We start from the raw sequence: 25,309 nt of genomic DNA, 5'->3' as shown, positions 1-25,309 counted from the left end.
TTTCAGACATTTGAGCACACTAGCTCATTAGGCTCAGACGTACTGAGGTTGACATTGGTTTTTGGTTTCTTTTTGGTGAATTTTGTCCCAGATTTGGGATACTTTTCCTTGCTGTGAATGACTTGGATGTACTGGTCATTGCTGCTGTTCTGTGGATCACTACTGGATTCCATGGAAATGGAATCAGATTCTGTTAGCGACTGCTCCAGCTTCTGCTTTGATTTTGGTTTCACACGTGGCTCGGGGTAGTTCAGGTGCACTTTCTTGTAGGCATATGGAGGCCTGTCCAGATCTAGCTCAAAGCCATCATTCCAGGACTTGTAATGCACTCTGGCTAGGTCCTTGCTCATAAGAACGTGGCCATCACCATGTTCCCCAATGTAAAATCGTGGTGCTGGGCGAAGGTCAGACAGCGAGCGAGGGCGGTGAGATCTGCTCATGAATTCTCTCCCAAGTTCCTCTTCATCGTCCTCATCCTCACTGGGGTGAGGGGAATACACCTGGCATGGCGTTCGGACCACGTACCTCCTGACACTGCGTGGGTACAGCTCGATGATGTCTCCCGAGTCGTCCTTCCTCAGGTGCCTCTGGAGCCGTGAGGCAGCGCGCAGCGGCTTTCTGCGGGGCTCCTTTTCGTTCACCAGGAAATACCTGGCAGCACAGGGGCTGTGTCCCACCACAACAGGAGCCCCTGCCCCAAAGTCCTCCACGTTCACCTTCCGAAGGCCTCTCCTGAAGAGAGGCTCAGAGTGAACATCCTCAGTGTGCATCTTGGAAGGCACTGCTGTGTAGGGCTTTGCTTTGCAGAGCTCACTGGCACTGCCATGCACAGCGCTTGAGTACCTTCAGGAAACAAAAACAATGGAAGGAAATCTTGAGACGGACACCTATCTGTGATGGTGACTAAAACACATTGCTCTGGAGATCAAACACTGGCCTGCAATGTTGAGGTTACAAAATCGACATTGTTACCAACTTCTTAGGAGCAGTTTGAGAAACAAACCCTAGAAATTAGGAGATGTATTTGTCCTTCCCTGGGAAAAGGCAGCAGGCAGCTGACCTCTCAAGTTTTGTTCCTATTCTGGCAACTGTTCTATGTCTGATCGCTTAGAAAACACCCAACAGGTAACTTCAGTGTGATGGTATCCAAAACTGGTTGTCCTACAACTAGACAGTCACATGCATTCTGCACAGAGTTCATTCACTCTTAGATGTGTTTGTCTTGTTCATGGAAAGGGTACTTTGCACAAACTAGTTCTGTGCCTGAGGGGAAGCTCAGTATTTGTCTTTGCCTGAGGTGTGTGCAGACTCCATCAGTTGCACGGTTTCAAGGAGTCACAGAATGTTAGGGGATGGAAGGGACACCAAAAGCTCATCCAGTCCAACCCCCTTGCCAGAGCAGGATCACCTAGAGCAGATCACACAGGAACGCATCCAGGCAGGGTTTTGAGTATCTCCAGAGAAGGAGACTCCACAAGCCCCTGGACAGCCTGTTCCAGTGTTCCACAACAGTTAAAAATTCTGTCCTCACATTTACATGGAATTTCCTATGCCTCAGATTCCACCCATTGCCCCTTGTCCTGTCATTGGGCATCACCGAGCAGAACCTGGCTCCATCCTCTTGGCACTCATCCTTTATGTATTTATAAACATGAATTAGGTCACCTCTCAGTCTCCTCTTCTCCAAGCTAAAGAGACCCAGCACCCTCAGTCTCTCCTTGTAAGGAAGATATTCCACTCCCTTAATCATTTTTGTAGCTCTCTGCTGGACTCTTTCAAGTAGTATATAAAGGGAAAAGAAAAATCATGGGTTAAATGCATGTGTGAAAGGACAAAATTTCAGCCTCAGAGGTTGCTTGTGTAATAATACATCGATGGGCCAGAGCCTGACCCCTGCAGGCTATTAGAACAGTATTGTTCACATTTGAAGAGCTAAACTGTATCCTTCATATGCAGAGTTCTGTAATCCCAGCTCAGTTAAGGGAGAGCTAAGGAACTGGTGTCACCAGCAATCTGAGCAGTACCCATGAATGGATCTACCTTTCAAAAGCTCCTCAGCTGTTTCAGTGCCCCAGATAGTCTGCATGCACAGCTGGTTTGTGAACAGCCCCAGGTATGCCATGGCTGTGCTGCAGAGAAGCCACCTCAAACCCCACACTTGCCTGTTAGTGATGTGATTGTTTCTTGCTTTCTGCACACTGGCTACTGAGGCAGCTGGTGTCATGGAGGCTGGAGTTGTGGGAGCTGCAGTAGCAGGTCTTGAAGTATCAGCTGAGGGCACAGCCTGCGGCACAGACTGGGAAATGGTTTGGATTCTGATGCCTTTGCTCACAGGAGATTCAAAGTTCAAGACACTACCATTCTTTCGGGGTGTTGAGGACCAAGCAGAGGACTCCTGGCTGAGGAGATCATTTTCTTGCTCTGGTCTCTTGTCATTCCCATCCAGATTTTGGATTCTGGCTAGAAAACAGGAATTATTACAACTGTCCAGATCTCTGAATAGGAGCTGCTGTGTAAATGCAGTGGCTCAAATTCACCCTTCAGACAGGCAATCCAGTGCTAACAAACCCCCGTGGCGTTCAGAAAAGAAAAACTGGTGTCACACCAGGAGGCATGGTGCTGAAGGGGTGGATCAGCACTCTTTGGTACAGGGCAGATACAGCATACAGAACACTGGGCATTGCTTGTAGGGTTCCAAAGTGGTCAACAAGCCAGGGACTCTCTTCAAGAGCCCCATTTTAGTTCACAATGCACCCCACTTCTGATATGGAGGTGGCTCAATTGCTCAATTCAGCAAGCTGGCACCAGCAACCGTGCTGAGAAATTACAGTGGTTTTGCATCCCAATGTTTTATTAATTTAAGTGGCATTTCTAGAGCTCACCATCTTACCTACTGCCATCTGCACCACCTTTTTCTTATCTTCAGTTCGTTCCTAAAATGCATTCAAAAGAATGGGGACCAGTAAGTTTTTATGGGTTAGAGAATCAATCCCCTGCTGTGTGAGGATGACAAATACAGGACTGGTTTTACATTGTGGAACACTACAAGTTCCTATAAAGCTTTAATTAGTGCTTCACTGAAGGCCCACCAAATTGCATGTAGAAGCGCTCTGTGCTGTACTTACTGTCTGGATCTTCATCCTCAGTTGATTGTTGGTGAATTTTAGTGATCTTGCAATACTTTGTAGATAATAGATTAGCATGCTGGAAGTGAAAGAGGTGATTATGAGTCACTGACAGTTTTCTCTTTGGGGGGTTGTAGGTCAAAGTAATGTACAGGTTCAGTTGCTGCATTTCCTTTATGCTGTGTATCACAGCCTTCTTTCAAGCAAACATGCAGGAAAAGAAAGCAATGCCACTGGAAACAGATTTACCAGCAGCTCTACCTGTGCCTGTGTTTTTTTTGCAGCTCTGTTCAATGTGCACCTAACCCTGGGTGCATTTCCAGCTTGTTTTTATTTAAATCCTGGACATGCTCACATAAAAATGTTGGTAAACACTTTGCCTTGTTTTCCCAGTCCAAGGTTACAAAACAGAGACATTCAGGGAAGCACAGCTGAGGTTGCATGTTGGTACCAGTGCAATTTTGTGGACTGACTGGAATAACAGCTTGTTTACACTGGCACAGCCAAGGTCAGATCTGGCCTGATACAATCTATTATGCTGGCTCTCAGATGAAGTCCTAGAGCTAGGCTTCATACCACAAACATTTACCTATGTGCTTAGCCAGCAGTGTCCAGCAGTCAACAGACCTACTTAAATTTGTAAAGATCTTCATATTTACATGGCTGGGACCAAGCAAGAGGTGCTGCCTCAGTCTTTCTGATTTGTCTGAAAGTCCTACTGGTGGGACAAACTCTACATTTTCTGTAGCTTACAGGGAAGAGATGATAGAAAGGTACACAAACAAGAAATGACACTTCACAGAGCAAGTGAATTTCAAACAGCTCAAAGCAAATATTAATTCCCAGCTGTGAACAATTATTTAGATACTAGAGCAAGAAAGGACTTGCACTGGAAGGTCTGCAGCAAGTTCTATTGCATTAACACTCTGGAGCAGACCTTCCTAATTGATTTATCCTGTCTGAGATCAGGATGAGTGAATGGCTTCTTTAACTGATAGACAGAGCCCTGTCAGCCATCATTAACTGATCTAATGACCATAAGGAAATGGAAAATTAATTTCTGAGAAGCCCTTGAGAGGGAAGAAAGCTCTTAAAACTTTCTGGAGCCAGCAGCACTGCAAACCCTGACACAAGATAGTGACCTTGCTGTCACACAGTATCCCAGAACAAGAAATGCCTTTCCCAGCTGTGGTGCCAGCCTATTGAACAAACTCTCATTCCTGTCTGACCACATTCCATATTCAATGAGGTGGGCACTTTTCAGATACTGAAAAATGGTATAAAATGAAATGACTTCATGGATTTCAAATTACTTCATAAAATTAGAGTAATGCAGTGTTTGTTCCCCAGTGTCACCACGGGACTCTGCAGAGATAAAGCCAGCATTAACAGTCAGGTTAACCTGCCTGGGAGAGCCAAAGTACTTACAACAAAAGCAGCAGTGCAGGGAGGACAACCACAGGGCTGCTGATGTAGGTAATCACTGTGTTGAACCATGTGGGAAAATCATTTTGAATCGTTTCAGAAACAATATCATAGATTTTTTCTTGTCCACTGCAAGACGGGGGGGAGAAAAAAAAAAAAGTCAAATTAAGTAGTAAGAAATCCCAGACACATCAGTTTGGTAAGCAGTGTTGCCCTGAATAAACAAAGAGTTCATCCAGAAGGACTTTGGAGCAGTACAGTGAAAGGGAGACAGAATAAAAACTAAAAGCAGCTTGTTCATCATTTGCTTGTTGTGGTAGTTTTAGGCTATGCCTAGAAAAATTTTCCACAGATCTTGAACAGAAAGTGGTAAAATGCAAATGAATCACTATTGGATGTGAAAGGGAAAATAATGATAAGGAAGCTGTTGGTAACCCCCTGGTTTTGTCCTGTTTGTTGCTTATAAATTGTGTGTGTATATACATAAATATTGTGTATTTTGTACATATTCATTGCATATGAATTTTGTACATATTCATTGGACAGACTGAAAGAGTTGGGGAGAAAAGAAGGCTCTGAGGTGACATTATTGTGGCCTTCCAGTATCTGAAGGGGGCTACAAGAAAGCTGGGGAGGGACTTTTTAGGCTATCAGGTAGTGATAGAACTGGGGGGAATGGAATAAAGCTGGAAGTGGGGAGATTCAGGCTGGACATGAGGAAGAAGTTCTTCACCATGAGAGTGGGGAGAGCCTGAAATGGGTTGTCCAGGGAGGTGGTTGAGGCCCCATCCCTGGAGGTGTTTAAGGCCAGGCTGGATGAGGCTCTGGCCAGCCTGATCTAGTGTGAGGTGTCCCTGCCCATGGCAGGGGTTTGGAACTAGATGATCCTTGTAGTCCCTTCCAACCCTGACTGATTCTATGATTCTATGATTCTATGATTCCATATTTCTAGACTGTAGTTGTGTTTGTAAAGGGAGCTTCATTTGCTTTCAACTGAGCTGGTCTGGCAATTTTATGTTGGAGGGGAATTTCAACCCACCACACTTGTGAACAATTTTTCCAAAACACAAAAGCATTGGCCAGGCTTGCAGGGTGCTGGAGTTGAGACACATGGTGGTGGTGTGGGCTGGGTTGCTCAGCAGTACATTATGCTGTGTAAACACAAATTAAGCGTACCATAGATAGGAAAGTGAAGTGTTGAGCCTCGCTCAGGGTGTTGCCACATTCATCTAATTAAACCTTATACTGGATCACATTTGCAGCAGCCAAACGCTGGGTTTTGTGTTGGGTTTTTTGTTTTGTTTTGTTTCCCCCCCCAAGTCAGTAACTTGGGTGTTAATGAACCTGATTAATTTATTGCAAGAGTGTGGCGGTGTGATGGTTTGAAACTGTCTTTTTAATTTTTCCTTGCAAAGTTCAGAACAGAGAAAGTGAAAGAAGTCACTATTGGGTGTAAGAAAGCAAAATAACGATTGTTCTAAACACTTCCATTGGATAGATAGAAATGTTTAAGAACTATTACCCAAAACAAAGTAGGCATTCTGCACATTCTGCGTTCGGCAGTGGGGGCAGTTGCTGGGCTGTCTGGCTGCTGTTTCTTCTTCTCTTCTGGCTGAAGATAACACACTGACCTTGGCAGCTAAGTTAACAACTTTCTGCTTAACTAACTCTGCTTCTCTGTCCAGGGGGGTCTGGGGGGGAAGCTCCTGGGAGAGAGAGAGGCCCCTTTGGGAGGGTCCCCTTGGGGGGAAGCAAAGGGAGATCGGTTGTGCTTTTTCTGTTGATTGTATATATTTGTGAATGTTGTGAATTTTGTATATTTGTACATATTCATTGCATTTCATTGTAGATTTTAGACTCTGCTTGTAAATACAGCTTTTCATTTGCTTCCAGACTGAGCTAGCCTGGTTATTGTTGGTGGGGGGGGAATTTCAGCTCACACCGACACAGGCGGGTTGAAATTTCCCTCCCACATGAACCACACCAGACTAGCTCAGTTTGGAAACTCAAACTCTGTAAAAAGAAATTGAAAACAGCCTTAAAATCACCACAATGAGGCTGAAGCAAACGTTTGCCCTTTTCATTAGCCCATCAGAACCTACCTGAAGGGACCACAGCTTAAAGACGGCTTGTAGCGGGCAATAGCGAAGATGGTTGGGAGCATGCAGAGGAACAGCATGAACAGCAGCATGGCCAGGTAGAAGTTGTTGGACCTGCAAGGAGGCAAAATGTGCTTCAGACTGTGCTAATGGGAGAGAAAAACAGGGGCAGCAGCAAAGGTGCAAGCCTGTATCTACCTAACAAGTTCAAGATCTACTTTTCTGAGATCAAAATCATTCTGTTGTGATTAGGAAGTCTGAAGAGAGTGTAAGCAGGCTCTTAATGGTCAAAATCCTATTTCCACTGCTTTCCAGGCTGCTCCTGCAGCCAGAGAACTGGCTGTAAACACTGACCTAGCTACCTCCTTGTGTTGGGGCAGAAAAACAGCAGTGCCAGGAGCTGCTTCATCTTTAAAACAGGGCACAAATAACTGCTTCTCAAGAACAAAAGATGCCCTAAATCGTTTCCATTTTGAGTAACAAAAATTGAGTAACCCTAAATTGTTTCCATTTTGAGTAACAAAATACTCATCCTGAGGGGAGAAAAATGGGGAAATCTGTTGTGAAATGCAACAGAGAGCAGCAGACACTTGGTAGCTTTCAAAGAAAGAAACATCCAGAAACAGGACTTGCAGCAATTAGCAAGTGTGGTGTTGTGCTCAGGCAGATGGGTGTGGAACAAAGCATTTCTGTGTCGGCATAGGAATATTCCCCTGTCATGTCCTCCAGTTCTTAACTACCCTGTTCTGTGAACCCACCAGTTTCTCAATAACCACCTTTGTTTTCACAGACCTTTGCTGTCAGTGTTAATGTCAAATTTGATTGGCAACTTGCAGAGCTAAACCCCTTGTCATTTATTCTTGTGCACAGAAGACATTCCCACCATCTGCACCGGACTGATTTGTTCTCTATCTTCTGTCCTCATTTGGACTAACCTCGAGGCTCTGAACACCTGCTGGTGTGGCACATTGCAGGTTAACACAGCCCAGCTCCTCAGGTACATCAGGCCAATCAACTTGAGAACATTAAATGCTGGTAGGCAAGGTGAAAAGAAAGCTCCCATCCTGGAAAAAGAACATCACATCAGTGCTTGGTGTTGCCAGAAGCAATTTTACTAGCAAGAGAAGATAGGAAACAAGGGCATGGGCCACAGCTCTCTGTCACAAGACACACAGCAGAGTGCAGCAGGCTGCATCACCAAGAGCCTGCTTGAACAGGGCCCAGGGGAAATCATCAGACTGCCTTAGGAATCAGCCAGCAAAAGACAGTAAAACTCACTGTGGAGTACGTACCAGATCATCCCTTGGTTGTAGACCAAATGCAACACGTTCTCTGCAATTTTGAATTCTCCGTATTCTGGCTACAGGAAACAGTGCAGGATGAATATCTTGTTTACATCTTCTTACAGATCATTTATTAGAAGCATCTGACTGAAACAGTCTGCAGACAGCAGAGAGCCTGAAACATCCAGATCACACACCAGCCTTTGGCAGGCAGTGGTAACATACTAAAACCTACTCTGGAGCAGGAAATAATTCCTCTCTAACTCACTTTAGTGAAGGAGAAAGAACAATCCTCAGCCTTTCATACCAGCAGCTTCTTGCTAACCAAGTATCACTCACCATACCTAAAGGACTCCATGATTTTGGTTGTGTCATGGACCATTGTCTACATTACGGATCTTACAGCCACAGAAAAGGGGATGTGGGGAGCAACTCTATGTCCTCTGTCTCATCCTTGGCTCTGGGACTGCTCTGTGGTCTCATTTTGGGAAGGACAAAGTTTTTTTACATCATGGGCTTGGGAGCAGGCTTGAGAAAAACATCCACTGTTATCATCTACCCTGCGCCCTCCAAGCTGAACGTGGTGTGAGCTCTGCCTTTGCAGCTAGTGAGCTACAAGGAATTATTTATCTGATTAAAGGCTTTAAAGGATTTTCAGTACTAAGGGAAGGAGCCTACCCACCTTCAGCATCTTAGTTTGGTGAAATAAAGACTGCACTCACAAACTTGCTCTCTAGATCCCAGCACCAGCAATCACTCAAATACCGGACACAGAGCCCACGGAAGAAATCAATCAGCAGGATGCTTGCCACTGTGAAAATCATGTCGATGATTGAAAGCTTTAGCATCTCCTGAAAGAAATGTTCATGCATCCTGAGTCCTTCTGGAAGCACATCAACTGCATTTACACTTGTGTGTTGGCTCAAGCTCACTATCCTGATAGAACATAATTTGAATATATAATAAGTTATTTCTCTTTTAGTTTTTCCTGTTTGACTTTTCCCTTATTTGTCCTTGCTCTAGCAAAGAGAACAAATACAATCTAGCTTGCTGTGTTGTCTTCTATTGCTTGCAGCAATAAAACCCTGGTCATGAAGGCTTCAAGCTTCCTTTTTCACGACTGTTCTGGAAATTTGCCTAGCTGAAGAGAAATAAGCTGGTTTTCCTATGTACTCACTCATTCATTATACTGGCTGTTGTGATGTGTGCCCGCTAAGTGCTTCATGATAAGAAATGCTTATTCTTCACAGAAAACAGAACTGAAGCCTGGCAAAAAAGCATTTGTACAGCACTAAACACTTTGTAGATAGTGAAGCAAACACAAAGCTTGTGTCCATGGCCTCATCCCTCTGCACAGTCTTTACACTTTCTACACAATCCTTAGCTAAAGCCTGGAATTTCTATGGAGAAAAGCTTTAAAGCTGAGCACAGCAAACATGATGTTAATTTTTTTTTTGGTGAAATGTGGATTAGGAATAAGTTGATAACTTATTAGGAATAAGATGATAAAGCAGTTACATACTTGACCAACATATGTCTCCCAGCACTGATCCTGTGGGTTCTGAGAGTTAAAGGAAGCTGTGCTGTTAACCAGTGAGTCAGAGAGAATCAAGCCTTGAGTGAGACTCTCTTCCAGTGTGATAATGCCATTGCTCTCCACTTGTGCACCAGGAACAGTTGTAGAGAAATTGTCTTCTTTAGAAAGAGTTTTGGTTGCAAAGAAGTTGGTGGAATTGCCTGCGTCGTTGTTAACATCAGAGTCCTGAAACAATAGAGGTGCCCAAAGCTCCTGTTTGAACTCTACCTGCATGCAGATGTCTGCAGCCTCTGCAGCACACACAGAGGGGTTCCTTAGTGTGCTTTCAAGTAGCACTTGGGTCATTAAACAGCTCTCAATGTACACAGTCAGATGGAACTTGTAAGGACAGCAGTGAAAATTGATTTTAGGTAGTTGAAATATTTGGTCTACAGAAAAGGTTTGCTTTGTTTTAAACAGTTAAACAAGGCACAGCACTTCCTCTCGTTGCACCAGCAATTGAATGGGTCCAGTCATCCTAACAAACCACAGGTAGTTGTAAATGACCATTACAAACTCAGCTTAATTCTACAACCCTACTGCTGGAACATGTTTTAATCGTCTTCAGACAGACTCTCATCTGACGTCACATACATCACAGTAAATGGAATTTTATCTGCAAAGCCTACTAGCCTTACACATCAGAGAACATCAGGTTAAAACTTACAGTGACACTCATGCTGTCCACCTTGTCCAGCAGAGCAATGATTAAGCTGTAGAGGTTTCCCAAATACAGAACAAGAACCCTGCAAGCAGCAAGAATAAGATACAGGCTACTGGTGTCCACTTCTGCTACATTCTCAGGTCTGGCTGCACTAAAACATGACCACAACACATTGCTCTTCCTCTCACACCTCTTGTGTAATGCCTGTACCTGGCGAGCTGGAAGCGAAGAGTAGTCCTTGGGTGATACATCTCCAGAGCTGCCACGAGCTCAAAAGCAGAAGGTGCAATCATTGTGATCAGGGACACCACCACGCTTACCTGCAGAGCAGAGACAGGCAGCTTTTCTGCAACTGTTCATTACATCTGTGGCACCTGGAGTGCTGACTGAAATGCTGCTGCTGCTGCTGCTGCACAAGCTTTAGGGACTGCTTTTTGTGAAGGAGATGCTTCAAAAGGTAATTAATGACATTAGTGTTACAGTGCTAACCACTGCTCTGGAGTCTGCACTCCAGACATTGTAGCTTTAAAGTTACTACTTTATTAATTACAATAAAAACTTAACCTGGGGGAAATAGGAGCCAGCATGTTCCCTGTCAAATGGATGAGCAGCTTCTCCATAGCTGTTCCCTTCCTGCTTTCACTATCCACTGGTTCCTCTGAACAGCAACATTACAGAACCTTCAGCGTCACCCAGATGACATCAATAGCTACTGTCCAAGCCAAATCCTTTCTAGTCCACTGGCCCAGTGTTTGTTCAACTCTCTCATGAGTGCATAAGTAGATTTCTAAGTGACAGGAGAATTTATGCTTTGCCCTCACAAAGCAGGGGCCAACCAGACCTGCAGCATCCCCCTGCCCCTTCAGCTCTGCTAATACCTTGCTGCAGAGCAGAGAAAGCAAGACAGATCCAGGTAACCAGCACTCTGCCCTCTCATTCCCCATTTCTCCTGGCTGATCTCCTGCAGTTCACAGCTCAGTGCACACAGAGGTGACATCAGGGCAGCCTACCTCATTCTTTTCCCAGAGAGTCAGTTCCTTCTTGGCACGCTCCAGCCTTTGGGATCGATCCACCACAAAGTAGATGATGTAAATGCTTCCAGCAAGAGAGAGGAGCACAAGGATGTTTGCAATGATTCTTAAACTGATTGTCACTGCCCTGGAAAGAAAAGCAAAAGTCACAGCTAGTACAGTAGGTTGGCTTATGGCATCAGGGGTCTTTTCTAACATGGTTTCTACAAGTAGGAGACAAGGAGGTCAGCACTGCTATCTGCACTGAAGCAGTGCTTTGGCAGGGATCTCTGGTCTGATATACATACAAGTTTTTGCTTTTCTTCTTCTCCTGCTCTTCCAGTATAGCTTCCTTGAAAGAAACACAGCATTAGCATTTTAATAGTATTTAGCAACAATAATGCACAGCTTTCACAGAAGGCATCAAGGATACGAATAAAAAACTTCACATCCTGAGACTGCAAATGGATAAAACCTCTCTGTCCTGCACAGCTTTTCAGGAGGGCTAAGGGAGATGAAACAGCGAAGGAGATTTCTGAGAAAGAAACACAGTGATCAAACCCTTGTGCACTCTCAGTCATGCAGGTTCAGTGAGCTACAACCACAGCTTCACCCCACCAGAACTTTTTGCAGGATGTGCCTATGGAATCCATGTCAGCAACACAACACAGAACTGCTCAAAGTTATCCTGATGCATTGCAATAGCTAAATATCATAACTTAGTCATTTCATGAGAATATACTAAATGTGGGAAATGAATTACTTGTGATGAAAACCAAGTGATGCTCTTCAGTTCTAAATGAAAACCACCTGTACCTGAAGCCTTTTCTAATATTAAAAAGGGCAGTAAGTTGTCCCTGGACCATTTGTTAATTAGAGGTGAAGTCAATGTTTTCACGTGGTTAACAGGGGTTTGATTCTGTTAACCACTGAAACTGCATTCCAAGCAAGCTTGTTTCTGTTTATCTACCTTGTCACACATACAGTGGCACTAAAGAAAACTTCCCAAGAACACCACAATGGCCTTTGCAGGGACAGAAAGGCAGCATCAGCAGGCACGGTGTGACAGCAACACCTCACTGGGATGAGATACCAGGCAGAAAGATCTGCAAATAAATACTCCAACAGGAGATGTGAGGGAACGAGAGAAAAAAACTTCTATAGCTTACAAAGCAACTCTAAGCAGTCCAAAGGTTGGTTGCTCACCCTAATGCTGTTAACTATGGCAGCAGCTTTGCTCTCTGCAGCCTCAGGGTTTCCAATTAAATAGTCCCAGGCACAGAAGAGTCTCCAGCAGAAGGTGTAATTCTCATCAGAGGCACTTGCCAAGCTCATTCTTGAGTTCTTTGCCATTCTGCAAAAGAAGCCCCACAGGTACTCAGCTGTTGTCAGTGTGTGCAGATGAATTTGAAGGACATCACTGGTCAGGCTGATAGCTGTCAGAAGCCTGTAGAACTACCAACATTTTGCTGTAGCTGGTGTCATTGTGGGCAGCTGCCTGAAGAAAATAACCCAGAGTGAAGCTCAGAGCACGAACTCCACTTCTGTTCTCATGCAGAGGTGACTCAGTGTGGAAGGGCACTTTGGTACTGACAAACAAAGCAGACACACCTCACTAGAGCTGTGCTCTTTAACACATTTCAGTTTTATGACCTCCAGGCAGGATCCAGCTGGAAGATCCCTCACTATGTTACTGTGATTACAAGCTAGTTTGGCAAACCTGGTGCTCATGCACAAGATCTGCTTGTTTTCTGTATTGTTTTAACATTCAAAATAGACTTTTTTGTCAAATCCAAATCCAGTGCCATTTTACAGACCTTGGGAGAAAAGAACACCCACAGACTCTTCTCAGATGGGTAAGAAAGCAGAGCATTGCAGTGTAAGAAATGAAATGAAGATTAACAGCTCATAAAGAAAGGACAGTGTTAAAAGGGGATCTGTAAGCAGCTGAGCAAAGAGTCAGTGAGCTAAGTCAGAAGCAGCAGAGCTGATCATACCCAGAAACTACAACTGTGTGGATCAGGGTCAGACATCAGAGACCCTTGACACAAATTTTATTCTACCAGCAGGTAGAATAAAACTAGAGGAGAAGGGAAGGTTTGGCTTTCAAGCTGGGAGTGATTACAGGTAGTGCTGGAAGTGTCCCTGGACTGCAGTATGACAGATAAATAGGTGTCCAAAGGGAAGGGAAAGCAAATCAGGAGAGGGTAGAGTGACCTTGCCCCTCTCTGAGGGTTGCACATTCCTGGATTTATGGTCAGCTCTCTGCTCAGTAAGTCGTGGCCCTCCAGCAGCATGTAGCATCCTGCATTTGAATGGGGTGCCACAAAGCAGCTGAAACAATGCACATGGTATTCCCTCTGGGATGAAATTTTGGATTTGGATTGCAAAAGATGGCAATAAAAATGATGAAAGCATTACACTGAAAATACACATTTCTGTCACAGCAATATTTATACGAGGAAAGAGAGGACAGAAAAGGCTTCTGTGAGAGGTGGGCTGCCTGCTACACGAAGCACGCAGACTGTGGTGGGTGCTGCCCTTTTATAGGCTGGGAAACTGAAGAGATAGCAGAGATAAATGACAGCAAACTACAGAGCAAGCTGGAATTAAACCCAGCCTGCCTCCTGGACCCTGGCAGGCTTGAACAGATGAACGGAGCTGTGCGGAATGAAGAGAGCGGAAGTGGGATAAATGCAGCATGAAGCATTGCCTGGACATACAACTTCAGGAGCAGCAATAAGTGGCAAGTCTTACTTCTTCAAGAGGATGATGAAGCTGTAAGCAAACACTGCCATTCCTACAAGGAAGTAGGCAAGAGGCAGCCGGTATCCAGCTTTGCCAATCCTCCTGTCTCGCCCGTAGTAGCCGTAGAACAGAACGGAGTACTGGAGGTAGCCCTGCAAAGAGCAGAGCCCGTGAGTGAGAGCAGCAGCTGCTGCCGGCAGAACAAAGACAGCCAAAGAACCAAGAGTGGGTTTAGCCTTGCCCCTAGTGACCAGATGGTGTCCAGGTCTTGAGCAGACGCAATACGCTCCTTGGGGATGGTCTTGCTGAGGGTGCTGCCAAACGGGGCTCCAGCCAGCAGCTGCAGAAGAGAGAGAAGGTCTCAGAAGCTCTGGAAGCCCATCTGACCTGGGGCTGCACAGCAGAACCCACCAAGAGCTGCCCACATGGATGAGACTGTCAGGGTAGCAAGGACTGGGTCATTCCTCATCCTAAAGTATAAACTAGAAACTACAGGAGAAACCCTGCATTCATTGGCCACTAAACCAGGGAGGGCTTTTGGCCATCTGTGGTCTGCCTGTGAGGAAGTTCAGTACTCTGTAGGCATCTTCCAAATAGCTGAGAAGTGAAGAGAGAGATCAGCTGAAACCATCAGCAAATAGCTTTGGCAGTTATGTTTGGTTTAATGTAAGCATTTTGAAATCAGTTCTGACAGTGTGTGATCTCAGAATGGTATCTCAAGATGAAATCCACTCTGACTTTAAAATACAAAAGATTCAGGTAAACATATTTTTTTATTTCACAGATCACTTTCTAGGTTTTGGGGCTCTTACTTTTTGTTTTACTTTAGCCAATGAGAAGAAACATCAGATATTGCCAGATAACATTAAAGCAGGTCAGGAGAGGCAAAATAATTATGAATAATTTAACAATGAAGCCTTACTCCAATGCAAGAGCTAAACAAAGTGGTGGCTGTTCAGAACTAGTAGGAAATCTCTTCTGGTGGATACTAATCCTGAGCCTGGAGAGAGATGTGATGATTTTGTGCTCAGAAATGACACCAACAGGACTTGAGGGTACTCAGTACCAGCAGCTAAGCTTTAGGATTGGGTTCTCCATTTTAGTGATTTAGCTACAAACACATTCCATGAAAGCATTAGTAAGTGTTGGCAAAGTAATAGCAAACATATCTCATCCTTTGGCAGAACAAGCTCCTTCTTCATAGGGGAAATTTATCTTCAATAATCTCAAATTGTGCATTTCAAATTGATGCACAGCTTGAGGTGTGGCATTTAATCCAGAAGGTGCAGGAGTGAGCATTGTCCTGTGGCTGCCAGCACCAGCTGCTTACCTCGGGTAAGACTACGAAGGCTCCTGTCATTATGGTGAGCACAATGTTGATTCCAAACAGCCATCTCAAGAAGATGAAGTAGGAGGCAACTCCAGACCCAAAATGACCTTAAACCACAGCAAACAGTTCTCTGAGCAGCAGTCTATAGAAGCTCAGACCAGCAATTCATGAAGCATTGAGTGACAAACAAACCCAAAGGAAACCCTTTCTTGTTCACACAGGGCAGGCAGCAAAGCAGAGAAACTGTAAACAGGGCACTAAGGGAAATCCAATTCCTACACCTGGGGATGTCTCATGGTCACCAGTGGCATTTGTGCTAGAGGCTGCTCAGCTGGGGGACATTTGCACACATTCTGTTTTGCTGCTGAAGCACAGAGGTGTGAGCTGACTGCTGATGTCATGTTAAGGGCTGTTCCAGTTGAAGGACTCAAGGGCTGGATACTCAGGTCACAGTCACCTTTCACCCTGGGCTGAAGGATGCTGCACCATGAAATGGGAGAAACTGCAACCAAATCTTGCTGCCTCTTCAGAATCACAACCAGACAAACTTGAGCCCTCACTAAGATGATAAATGAGAACTACCCAGTGCCTAAGGCACCAGGAAAAGAAGAAAAGTAGAAGCTTTAAATGAAGAAGTCACTGCTGAAATTTGCATTTAACTCCCAAATAATATTTAATTCAGTAAATTAAAAAAAAAAAAACAAACGTTAAGACTCAGCCTTTTAGCAAGGACTTTACTGGTCAATGCCATTAAATCTTTATACTTACTCTCAATTTTCTTTATTCTCATTTCCCAGGGAATAAAGATGACCACAAAGTTATATGCAAGTCGAATAAACTTCCTCCAAAGCTGAGAAAAAAAAAAAAGTAGAAAAAAAAGAGAAATATCACACTTGTGCATGTGAAGACATTTGAAATGCAGAGTGTTTTGCTCGTGTCTCTTTTATCCTGTATCACAAGAAATATTACCAACAGTAATTACAGAGACTTTAGAGCACGTCTGTGGGTAAGGTGGATGAAGCAAACCATGGTGGGGTTTAGAAGCACAGAAAACATGGGGGCATAGGAGGCCTTGACTCAGCCAAATGCCAACAAAGACAAGGCAAGGTGTCCTTTATACACCCCTAAAGTTACAGTCAGCAGCCATCAATCTGCATCTTTTACACAGAAGGACCACGAGGAACCAACAGATGAAGCCATTTGGTGCCATTCCCTATCCTCTTCTCCATGGATGGCAGTGGCAGAGAGGAGAAACTGCAGAGAAGGGCCAGGCAGCAGAAGCCATCCCAGCTGGGTGTTGCAGGGACACCAAGCGTCTGTGCTACTGGTGAGGGAATCCCACTGCACTACATTGAATTAAGGTGATTTCTACACCAAACAAAAGAACAACTAACTTGAGAGTTAAGAGAAGCATGATGCCTTCCAGGAAATGTTGTTAGAGGAAAATAAGGTTGGCCACGTATTAGGGACAATTTCCTACATGTTACTGATTTCCAGAAACGAGAGCCAGGGACTATTTACAGTAGCCTAAGTAGATTTGCTAAATTAGATTCAGGTTCTTTAAGTATTATGCAAGCAAAAACCTTCTTTAACAATGACTTTGCCATAACCTGTTGTAGGACTGTCTGCCAAACCACAAGCTAGACACATTTTTCAGTACTGAAGTATTGAGCTGTGGCCCCAGAGCCTGAGGAAATAACTCTTCAGAGAATACTGGCATCATGTTGTTGCTATCCCATTCCCTCCACCCCCTCTAGCAGGCAGCACTATTTGTAGATTATTTGAGAAGAAAGCTCATAGTGCATTAATAGAAGGGCATCCATCCCTCACCACACCAAATTAGTCTGCAAAAATGTCATTACTAACTTCACAATAGGGAAAAAAAAAGGAAAGAAAAGAAAGAAAAATGAGAAGCTTTTAACTGCATTTTCCTCTCTCTGCAGAGATCCTGAGGTGGAGATCAGGACTTCAGAGCAAACATCAGCCTCTGTGGATGAAAACTGCAGATGAATTGGTATAGAAAAGAGCTGTCCTTTAAGAAGAAGCAGCAGCCATACCTCTGCACCAGCAGCCTGGTAACCCCTGGTTCTGGTGAGCCTCCCTTCGTACTTCAGCACGATCTCCTTCGCTTGTCTGCACGAGAAGGCGCAAGGTCACTCTGCATCCACCTCCTCACTCAGAGCCCCTTCCTCCGCACAAGCAGAAACCAGCAAAGGTCCCAAGTGCTCTGAAATCCAGCTGTGAGCTGTCTCACCATGAAATCCTCACCCAGGCAAAGCTTTTCTCTTCTTTGTTTTTACTGACACTTTAAAACCACTGAGAAATTTGTCTGTGGAAACTCAACATTCAAAACTTTGACTGCAAGCAGAGTTTCCTATCCCTCTGATTTGTTTTCTCTGTCCTTTTGATTCAAAGACTTTGGGTGCTACCCAAATGAATAACCTGCAAAGGTCCCCGTTGCTGATCTCATGTGGCTACTAACACCTCTTCTGCACATATGGTGTAGTGCTCTGGCAAGATGCAGAGGTGCATATTGACCTGGTCATCTGCAGTCTTTGACCTCAGCAGAAGGTGGATGGGGATCACCAAAATCTCATCAAGAGGAGTGGGAAGGTAGCAAGTCACAGACTCTAAGACAGAAAAATCTCTCTTGGCTCTCAGGGTTTCACAAGGGCTCTATTGCTGCCAAGGATTCCTTGTGTCTGAGATGCCATCCTGGCATCATACAGGGTTTTAAGAGAAAGATGCCAGGTGAAGAGGACAAATAAAGCAATCTCCAAACAGATCACACTGTGAAATACCTGACATCATTTAAACAGGAGGCCCAAAGAGTTAGGCACCCACTCTGCCACCATAAAGGTGGAATTATTAATGCAAGAATTGCAATCTGAAGGTGTGGAACATGTTACTACTGCACTGAACATACCTTTTACACCTACAAGTGCCCAGTATTTCCTGCCATTGACAGTGCACTGCCTGAGGATCAGGACCAGCTTCTGTCCTCACGCTGTGTCACTGCCACAGGCAGTTACCCTGAAAACAGCAGACTGGCTTTGATCTTTGAGACAGAGTGAAACCATTTAGCTTTACACTTCATTCCTGAGCATCCCCTTTCCTTAGGCCACTGCACAGCTGACACACTGCTCTGATGGTTAATAGCCTAAGTGTGATTTCTTGCTCTCTTCTGCACAGTGACTGTCTCAGGAGAGCTACAGGCGTGCACAGGAGACAGCTTCACCTGCAGGCCTTCCACTGCAAGGCTGCTGCCTTCAGTCAGCTCTCAGACCTTGTCAGGGCACACTCCTGGCATGCTTTCCTAACCACTCTTTATCATTTCATGCATAATCCCTTCCAGCTGACACTGCAAAACCCCTGTGGCTGGAAGCAGTCACAGTCAGTGAGCCTGAAAGCCTCCATGCAAACCCCTGTACCTGAGCGCCCTCAGCTTCTGCCTCATGGGCCACGGCCGGCATCGGATGTTGGACATTATCTCCTTCTGGTACTGGATGTTCTGGAAGATCTGCTCTGGGTCATGGCTCTCAGCCTTTTCTTCACCAGTATCCTCATCTGAGTTGCTAGCAGCCATGAAAGTTAAAACAAGACCAATTTGCCCCACGCAGCTCCCCAGCAAACTGCTGGTTTGCACAGGAGCCAACCTATCAAAGCAATGTACCAGCAGGGAGCTAAGGAACTCACCTGACTGGCTTAGAGCTGATGAATAATTTGGATGGTTTCCCCATCTCCAGGACACTCCTGTTTTCCTCCCCACCAGTTGCTGCTCAGTCATAAATTATCCCTACTTTTTACCACAGACCCCAGTCTTCTTTCCTCTCTGAGCCTTTTTAGCCAATGCAGCTTGCACACTGTGCTAGCAGGACCCTGGGCATTTTTCTGGCCCAAAGTGCTGCCTAAACATTTCCAGCAAGAGACTTCACCTGCAGCTATTCACCATGTGGTGCTGGCCTTTTATTTTGATTGTAATAATGATAAAATACTTTCTTGCTAGAAAGGGGAAGAACAGAATCTTAGAGCATGGTCACCCTTTGTTCCTGTCCCCCACTGAAGGGGGTGGGAGCATGGGACCCCACACACCAAGAGTTACTCTCCCCTGTAAAAGATTGATGAGCTTTCCTGCAGATTTCTGTGGGTGGCTCTTAAATCACCTTTCCTCATGCTGTCACCATGTTTGCTAAGCTTCAGCTCTGGCAATGCCCTGTTTGATGCAGGGTGTTGTACATGAAGCAGCAGCAAGGGTCACCCTTGCAGACAGGTCTAAAAAGTCGTGGTGAATGTTTCTCCTTGAAGGGAGCAAAGAGATCTGAAGTACTTTAACAGCCATCAGCTAGGAAGGTTTCTCATTGTTTTACTATTTCTGTATTTGTTGGGAAAGCTCCCTTCAGTTTTACTGAGAAAGCAACATCTCTGAATCACTTAGACATAAATCAGGACCTACACCATGCCGTGTAAGGACATATTAACACTGCTCCATCAGTGCATGGTCCTGGACCCTTGGTCACAGGGGACATTCAAGGGAAACATGTAATTAGCAGAAGTGCAGTGTGATTTCTTACCCTGCTATATATCCTGACCCCACTGGAGTTAAGCAGGTTTGTGCAGCGTTGATGTTGCAGAATGAAAAATGGCTTTTGTGAAAACAAAAATCCCAGCAAAGACATCTGAGACACGTCTAAGGAGAGAGAGAAGAGTGATTTTCCTCACCCCCCTCTCCGCGCTACCACACTGCCTAAAATGAAAGGACAAGATCCCACTTCTGTGCCAGGTGAGGGACCCGAGGGTCTCTTACCTGTGGGGTGGCTCCTGGTAGGTGTAGATGCCTGCCTGCCGCTTCGCTGCTCGCTGCTTCTTGCAGGACTTGGCAGTTTTGACTGCAGCAGAGCCTGTGGCTGCTGCCATGGGGGCAGCTCCTGCCTGCACCAGGTGAAACTCTGCCACACGAGGAGGAAGTCTTCAGCTCGGCTGTCAGACGTCTGCTGAGCAGCCAAATGTTATTAGATAGAGAGCAGCGAACGGCTGCGAGCCCTGCAGAGCGCAGGGCTGCTGTCTGCGCCCCGTGCTCCAGCCCGGAGAGGACCTCCGCTGGCAGTGCCTGCGTGCCTTAAAGTGGCAGTGCACGGCAGCCCCTGCCAGGGCACTTGCAAACAAGATGCCCAGAGGCATGGTGGGGAGCAGAGACCACGGGTGGGCCAGCTGCAGGCCTTAGTTCAAAGCCAAGTTTGCCTTGCCGTGGATGGGGTGTTCCCTCAAAGCGCCGTCCCACTGCACCCCACCAGCCTGTCGGGGTGCTGACTGCAGTGGGTGCACTGAATCTGCTGCTGACATCTGTGCTTGGAGTGCTTGGGAGAGAGGTCTTGCTCGGGTAAAGCCAGGCAGTTTGCATTCACTAGCAGAAACATGCAGGACAACCCTGAGGGAAGGTGCAGCTGCTGCTCTTTTGGATCCCTGCCCCATCCTTCCTGTGTGACCTCCCTTTGCTACACCCAAATTTACAGCTTTTCTTTTGGAGGTATCAAAGGACCTGCTCTTCAGCCCAGGACAGATTACGAAGCACTTCACTTTTCCTTCATAGTTGTGGTACCTTATGCTCAATTCTGTTAACTACTGCATCATCTTTAACATATTCACAATAAGCATTACCTAGACTATTGATCACAATAATGGTTAGTCCTAGAGATGAACCACTAGAAAACATTGCCACCTGATTCTCATTTCCTATTTCTTCAGCTCTACTACTTAACTGAACTTATTGCGGAATTAATTTAATAGTCACCCAAAGTGCATTAAACACAGAGAATCACTTCAAAAGAAAATTAATGGACTGGTGCAGTGAGCTTGCGAACCTGATAATCAATAATTATCCTCTCTCTCTTTCTGTATGTCCTGCAGCAAATTCTTGCACTTCCAGGCCTCATTTCCCATCCTCGAAGAAGGGTTGCAATTTTGCATGTCATGGGAAGGATGCCCACTGAGCCTGTTGTATGAAGCTAACAGTTTATTCTACCTTTAACTGTCATCATGTGACAATGAACTTCCTAATTCACTCAGAGTATCCATGTGGCTGATAAAGCTGATGGCAAACAGCAGTTTTCAGTTTCGAATGGCTCAACCCAAACACAGGAGGAGTATTAGCTTTGCTTCAGTGTAAGTCTACTCAAAGAGTAACCCATCCAGTGTGGGCAGCTGACACACTGCACTTGCCAGCAGTCATTTCCGTGGTGGGGAGGCCCCTGACAGTGCCTATAGCCAGCTCCAAGCCCATCTCTCTCTTGGCATCTCTGCTGTAGTGGTGTTGAGTTGTCAGGACAGAACAGACTGCTCTAAATTTTGGGGGCCTAGGGCAGCTGAAGAGCTTGACCCATACTCAGGTGGATTTTCAGAGCCTTTCTCCATCACAGAAGTTGCAGATGCTCTGGGTCACATTATTAAACAGAGCAAAACAGATCAAGAAATCTTGATATGAGTAGATTTGCCATAGTTTGATGCTCAGAACATGGAAATAAAGGAAGAGTTTGCAGAGAGTTCTCACTTGTTCCTAACTTGGTATTTTCTCTCCTTAATAGCTCTGTGCACAATGCAGCAAGGGCTTCATTTACATAAATCAATGGTCTGTTGTAGTTAACTTTCCTTTACAGCCTCTGACAAGCAAGAACATGAAGTTCACCCTGCTGAATTTCCTGTAGAGAACAGCACAGGCTGCTTTTCCTTAAAATATTGCCACTTGCTGAGACATTTTACTTTTCTTTGATCACAGTTCTAGCCATTGTACTAATTTAGTTAGCAACAGGGCTAAGTACTCACAAGCCTTAGTATTTATAGCCCATTTGGTGTAATTCACTCCACACTTTTTAGATGACAAGGAAGGACCAGATAAAGGCAGCTTCCTGCTTCCAAAATGTAGCCAATAGTAAAGCCCAGAGCCCCAGCTGTGTCTTGTTTGAAGCTTCCCAGGAAATCTGGGAGTTCTGTTAGCACGAGGCAGGAGAGAGCCAAAACGAAGTGCCCCCAGTGCCCCTATTCAGAGTTCAGTAACATCAGGCAGTTGCATTCTGCACCACCACTTCCCCTTCTGTCACATGTGCTTGACTATTAAACCCAGTAAAAGCCACTGGTGCAACCACCACCTAGCCAGGCTGCTTGCTGTAGGAGTTTTAACATGAACTGTGCTTCTTAGTCCCAACTCCATTCTGAGCATCTCTTGCACACCCCTCCTTTAATCACAGAATTAACCAGGTTGGAAAAGACCTTCAAGATCACCAAGTCCAACCTATCACCCAACACCATTTAATCAACTAAACCATGGTACTAAGTGCCTCACCCAGTCTTATTTTAAACACTTCCAGAGATGGTGACTCCACCACCTCCCTGGGCAGCCCATTCCAATGGCCAATCTCTCTTTCTGTGAAGAATTTGTTCCTAACATCCAGTCTAAACCTGCCCTGGCACAGCTTGAGACTGTGTCCTCTCGTTCTGTCACTGGGTGCCGTTGCCTGGGAGAAGAGACCAACCCCCACCTGGCTACAGCTTCCCTTCAGGCAGTTGTAAATGGCAATAAGGTCTCCCCTGAGCCTCCTCTTCTCCAGGCTAAACAACCCCAGCTCCCTCAGCCTCTCCTCACAGGGCTTGTGCTCCAGGCCCCTCATCAGCTTTGTTGCCCTTCTCTGGACACAACAGAGACTAAAGGATCTGGGCTCCAACGTCCAGCTTCCCCAGAAGCATGGACCACAAACATTTTACCTTTTGTGTGCTGCATTTTGTGGTTTTTCCCACAATGAAGTCCGTAAAACAGAGGCTGTTAGAGCTTTGACATGTTGAACTCTCTGTGCCATACTTAAATCCACCAGCCTTAGAAAGGCTTTCCTGTTTGGCTGCTAGATCACAGGGCAGGAGAATAACCCTGCCCTCCTCCCTGTGTGTCAGACTATTCATCAAGTGAAAGCAAACAGCCAGAAGGAAGGGGTATCAGCACAGAAATGTCTCCACCAAAAGACTTATCACTGATTTCCAGCTGCAAAAGCAAACAAAGGAACTGTTCTGATTGCCAGTGATGCCCTTAAGGCTTTGATGCTCAGAGTGTGCTGCAAATACACCCAAGTTTTTTGGCCTGCTGCAAGATATACTTCCCACTTTAAAACTTAAAAGCACAAGACATCAGTCCAAATAGATTGCCTTGCTGGTGATTATTCCTTTGCATCTTGGCCAGTGGCACAGCACTGTGGGGCCACGTTCTGCTGCCTTAGCTCACATCAGTAAGTGCCTCTCTAGTCAGATGAATCTACTCAAAGCCATTAGCTGCCTGCTGTGTTAAACTCATCTTGCAGACAGACATCTCACTAAGGAAAATTCCCCTACACTCAGAAAGCAGGTTTTGACCCCATGAATCCTGAAATGCCTCAGAGAACAAAAACTCAATCTCTAAAAACTGTGGGAACAAGACTCAGCTGTTTCTCCCTCTATATTACTGTTCCTGCTTCCCACTTTCCCCTGGACTTTCAGCTGCCTTAATTCTTGTTTGAAGGAACCACATTGGAGAGGTTAATGAACATCCTTGGTGGCTCCCAGAGCTGACTGCACTTCAGAAATAAAGCAGCATCCTTCAGTGTGGTGGTGGCATGGAACTACCCAAGCCATTGAAATGCTAGCATTAATTATTTACACAGATTTAATCAGCTAGCATATCTTAACATGTCAACAAGGAAGACTGATGCTGGATTTGATCAAATTTGTCAGAAGAAAGCCTAAAGCCTGAAAAACAAAGGGACAATGGAAGCCTGACATTCACAGGGCTCTGGTGCAGAACATGAACTTCCTGGCCAACACTGAAAGCACAATCAGCAGCAAGAGACTCCTGAGTTCAAGGTCTGTCAGACAGAAGGATGCAGAGTGCTTTTCAAGAGGAAATAGAAAGTAGGCTTCAAGAGCTCATCCCTCAAGTTAGTAGCATCCTCCATTGCCCATGCCCCCTGCAATGGCCTCTTTAAGGAACTCAAGCACTCACTTTGTTCACAAAGAAGGTTCTGGTTTTACTTTTCAACTCAGCAAGCAGCTTAGCAGCCAGAACACCCAGCTGCCCATTTCAATATGCTCTATGCAATCCAGAAACCTGCTGGGGTTTGGTTTACCCTGAATTAATACTACAGGGGTTACAGATTTGATTTCAATTGCCATTAAGTGAATGTAAAACAGGATGCTAACCTTTTACTGCAAAGCTTGCAGTGGCAGCTCTTTGTGTGTAATAGGAAGCCCCACATCTGATCCATGGGATCATTTTGCTTTTTCAAACACTTATCCAGGAAAAAGCTGGGTTGCTGGCCCTTGCTTACTGCAGATTGAGGCAGAGTAAGCTATATTGCCCTTGCTTGTGCATCCCTGTGGAGTTTCAGTTTGAGCCTTACCCATCTTTTGAACACTGCAGCTGAGCTCTGCAACCTTGTTGAAATCTCCCTACATGGAAGGTTGACAGCTCTGCTGATCCCACTTTGAAGAAGTTCAGAAAGGACCAAGTTTTCCAGTCATCTCTGTAAACAGATAATATTACTTCTCCAGTATATAAAACAGGTGGTGGTGGTGGTGGGGGGGGAAATACTTGGAAATACTGAAAAAGGAGACTTATGCATCTGTAAGTGAATTACTTGTCAGTGGTGCTGAAATCATTCAGCCCTTTAGTACCAGTAATGATCCTGTGCAGCAGCCAAGGTTGTGTGAAAACAAGTTCCTAATGTTTTCAGGACCTTTCCTCTTAAAGCTGAAAGAACTAAGATCAAAAAACAACCAAGCTGGAGTTCAAATAAAGTTATTCTGTTCTCAAATTACAAGCTCAACCTGCTTAGTCCCCATTATTTTCATTTACTAAGAGTAAAACTGATCTACTGAACTCTCTTAAGTCATTTTCTCCCCATAAGATTGTACACCCCAACTTTAGAGGGCCTCTAGCATTGAAGTACTAAGATCAGTTCACCTGCATTTATTGTCTGTCTAAGCTCATCACAAACCAGATGGTCACAAAATATTGGAGAGGAAATCCAGACAGGTTT

General features: G+C 45.2%; 1 protein-coding gene across 1 annotated transcript; it reads right to left on the bottom strand.

Moving 5' to 3' along the window:
* Nucleotides 1-2: 2 nt before the first annotated feature.
* TMC3 (transmembrane channel like 3) lies at nt 3-20,174 on the bottom strand. The gene is made up of 22 exons (XM_054388075.1): nt 20,065-20,174; nt 18,692-18,835; nt 17,318-17,393; nt 16,029-16,110; nt 15,261-15,367; nt 14,172-14,270; nt 13,940-14,082; nt 12,389-12,536; nt 11,491-11,534; nt 11,183-11,330; nt 10,383-10,492; nt 10,176-10,254; nt 9,455-9,694; nt 8,655-8,783; nt 7,942-8,009; nt 7,585-7,713; nt 6,653-6,763; nt 4,554-4,679; nt 3,126-3,204; nt 2,891-2,933; nt 2,163-2,460; nt 3-843 (listed from the first exon to the last, which is right to left on the bottom strand). Exons 1-22 carry the CDS (start codon nt 20,172-20,174, stop codon nt 3-5), a joined length of 3,354 nt encoding a protein of 1,117 aa, XP_054244050.1.
* Between the last annotated feature and the right edge of the window lie 5,135 nt (nt 20,175-25,309).

This window comes from Indicator indicator, chromosome 16, assembly GCF_027791375.1.
Source record: "Indicator indicator isolate 239-I01 chromosome 16, UM_Iind_1.1, whole genome shotgun sequence".
Lineage (NCBI taxonomy): Eukaryota > Metazoa > Chordata > Aves > Piciformes > Indicatoridae > Indicator > Indicator indicator.
Note: the sequence above shows the minus strand (reverse complement) of the source record. Positions and strands in the feature narration are given on the sequence as shown.

Excerpts from the sequence above, each read along its gene's own strand:
- TMC3 (XM_054388075.1), bottom strand. The coding sequence starts at position 20,174 with ATGGCAGCAGCCACAGGCTCTGCTGCAGTCAAAACTGCCAAGTCCTGC. Across the intron at positions 9,695-10,175 it reads TGGACAGCATGAGTGTCACT|GACTCTGATGTTAACAACGA; the intron begins GTAAGTTTTAAC and ends CTATTGTTTCAG. Across the intron at positions 844-2,162 it reads AACAATCACATCACTAACAG|GTACTCAAGCGCTGTGCATG; the intron begins GCAAGTGTGGGG and ends TGTTTCCTGAAG.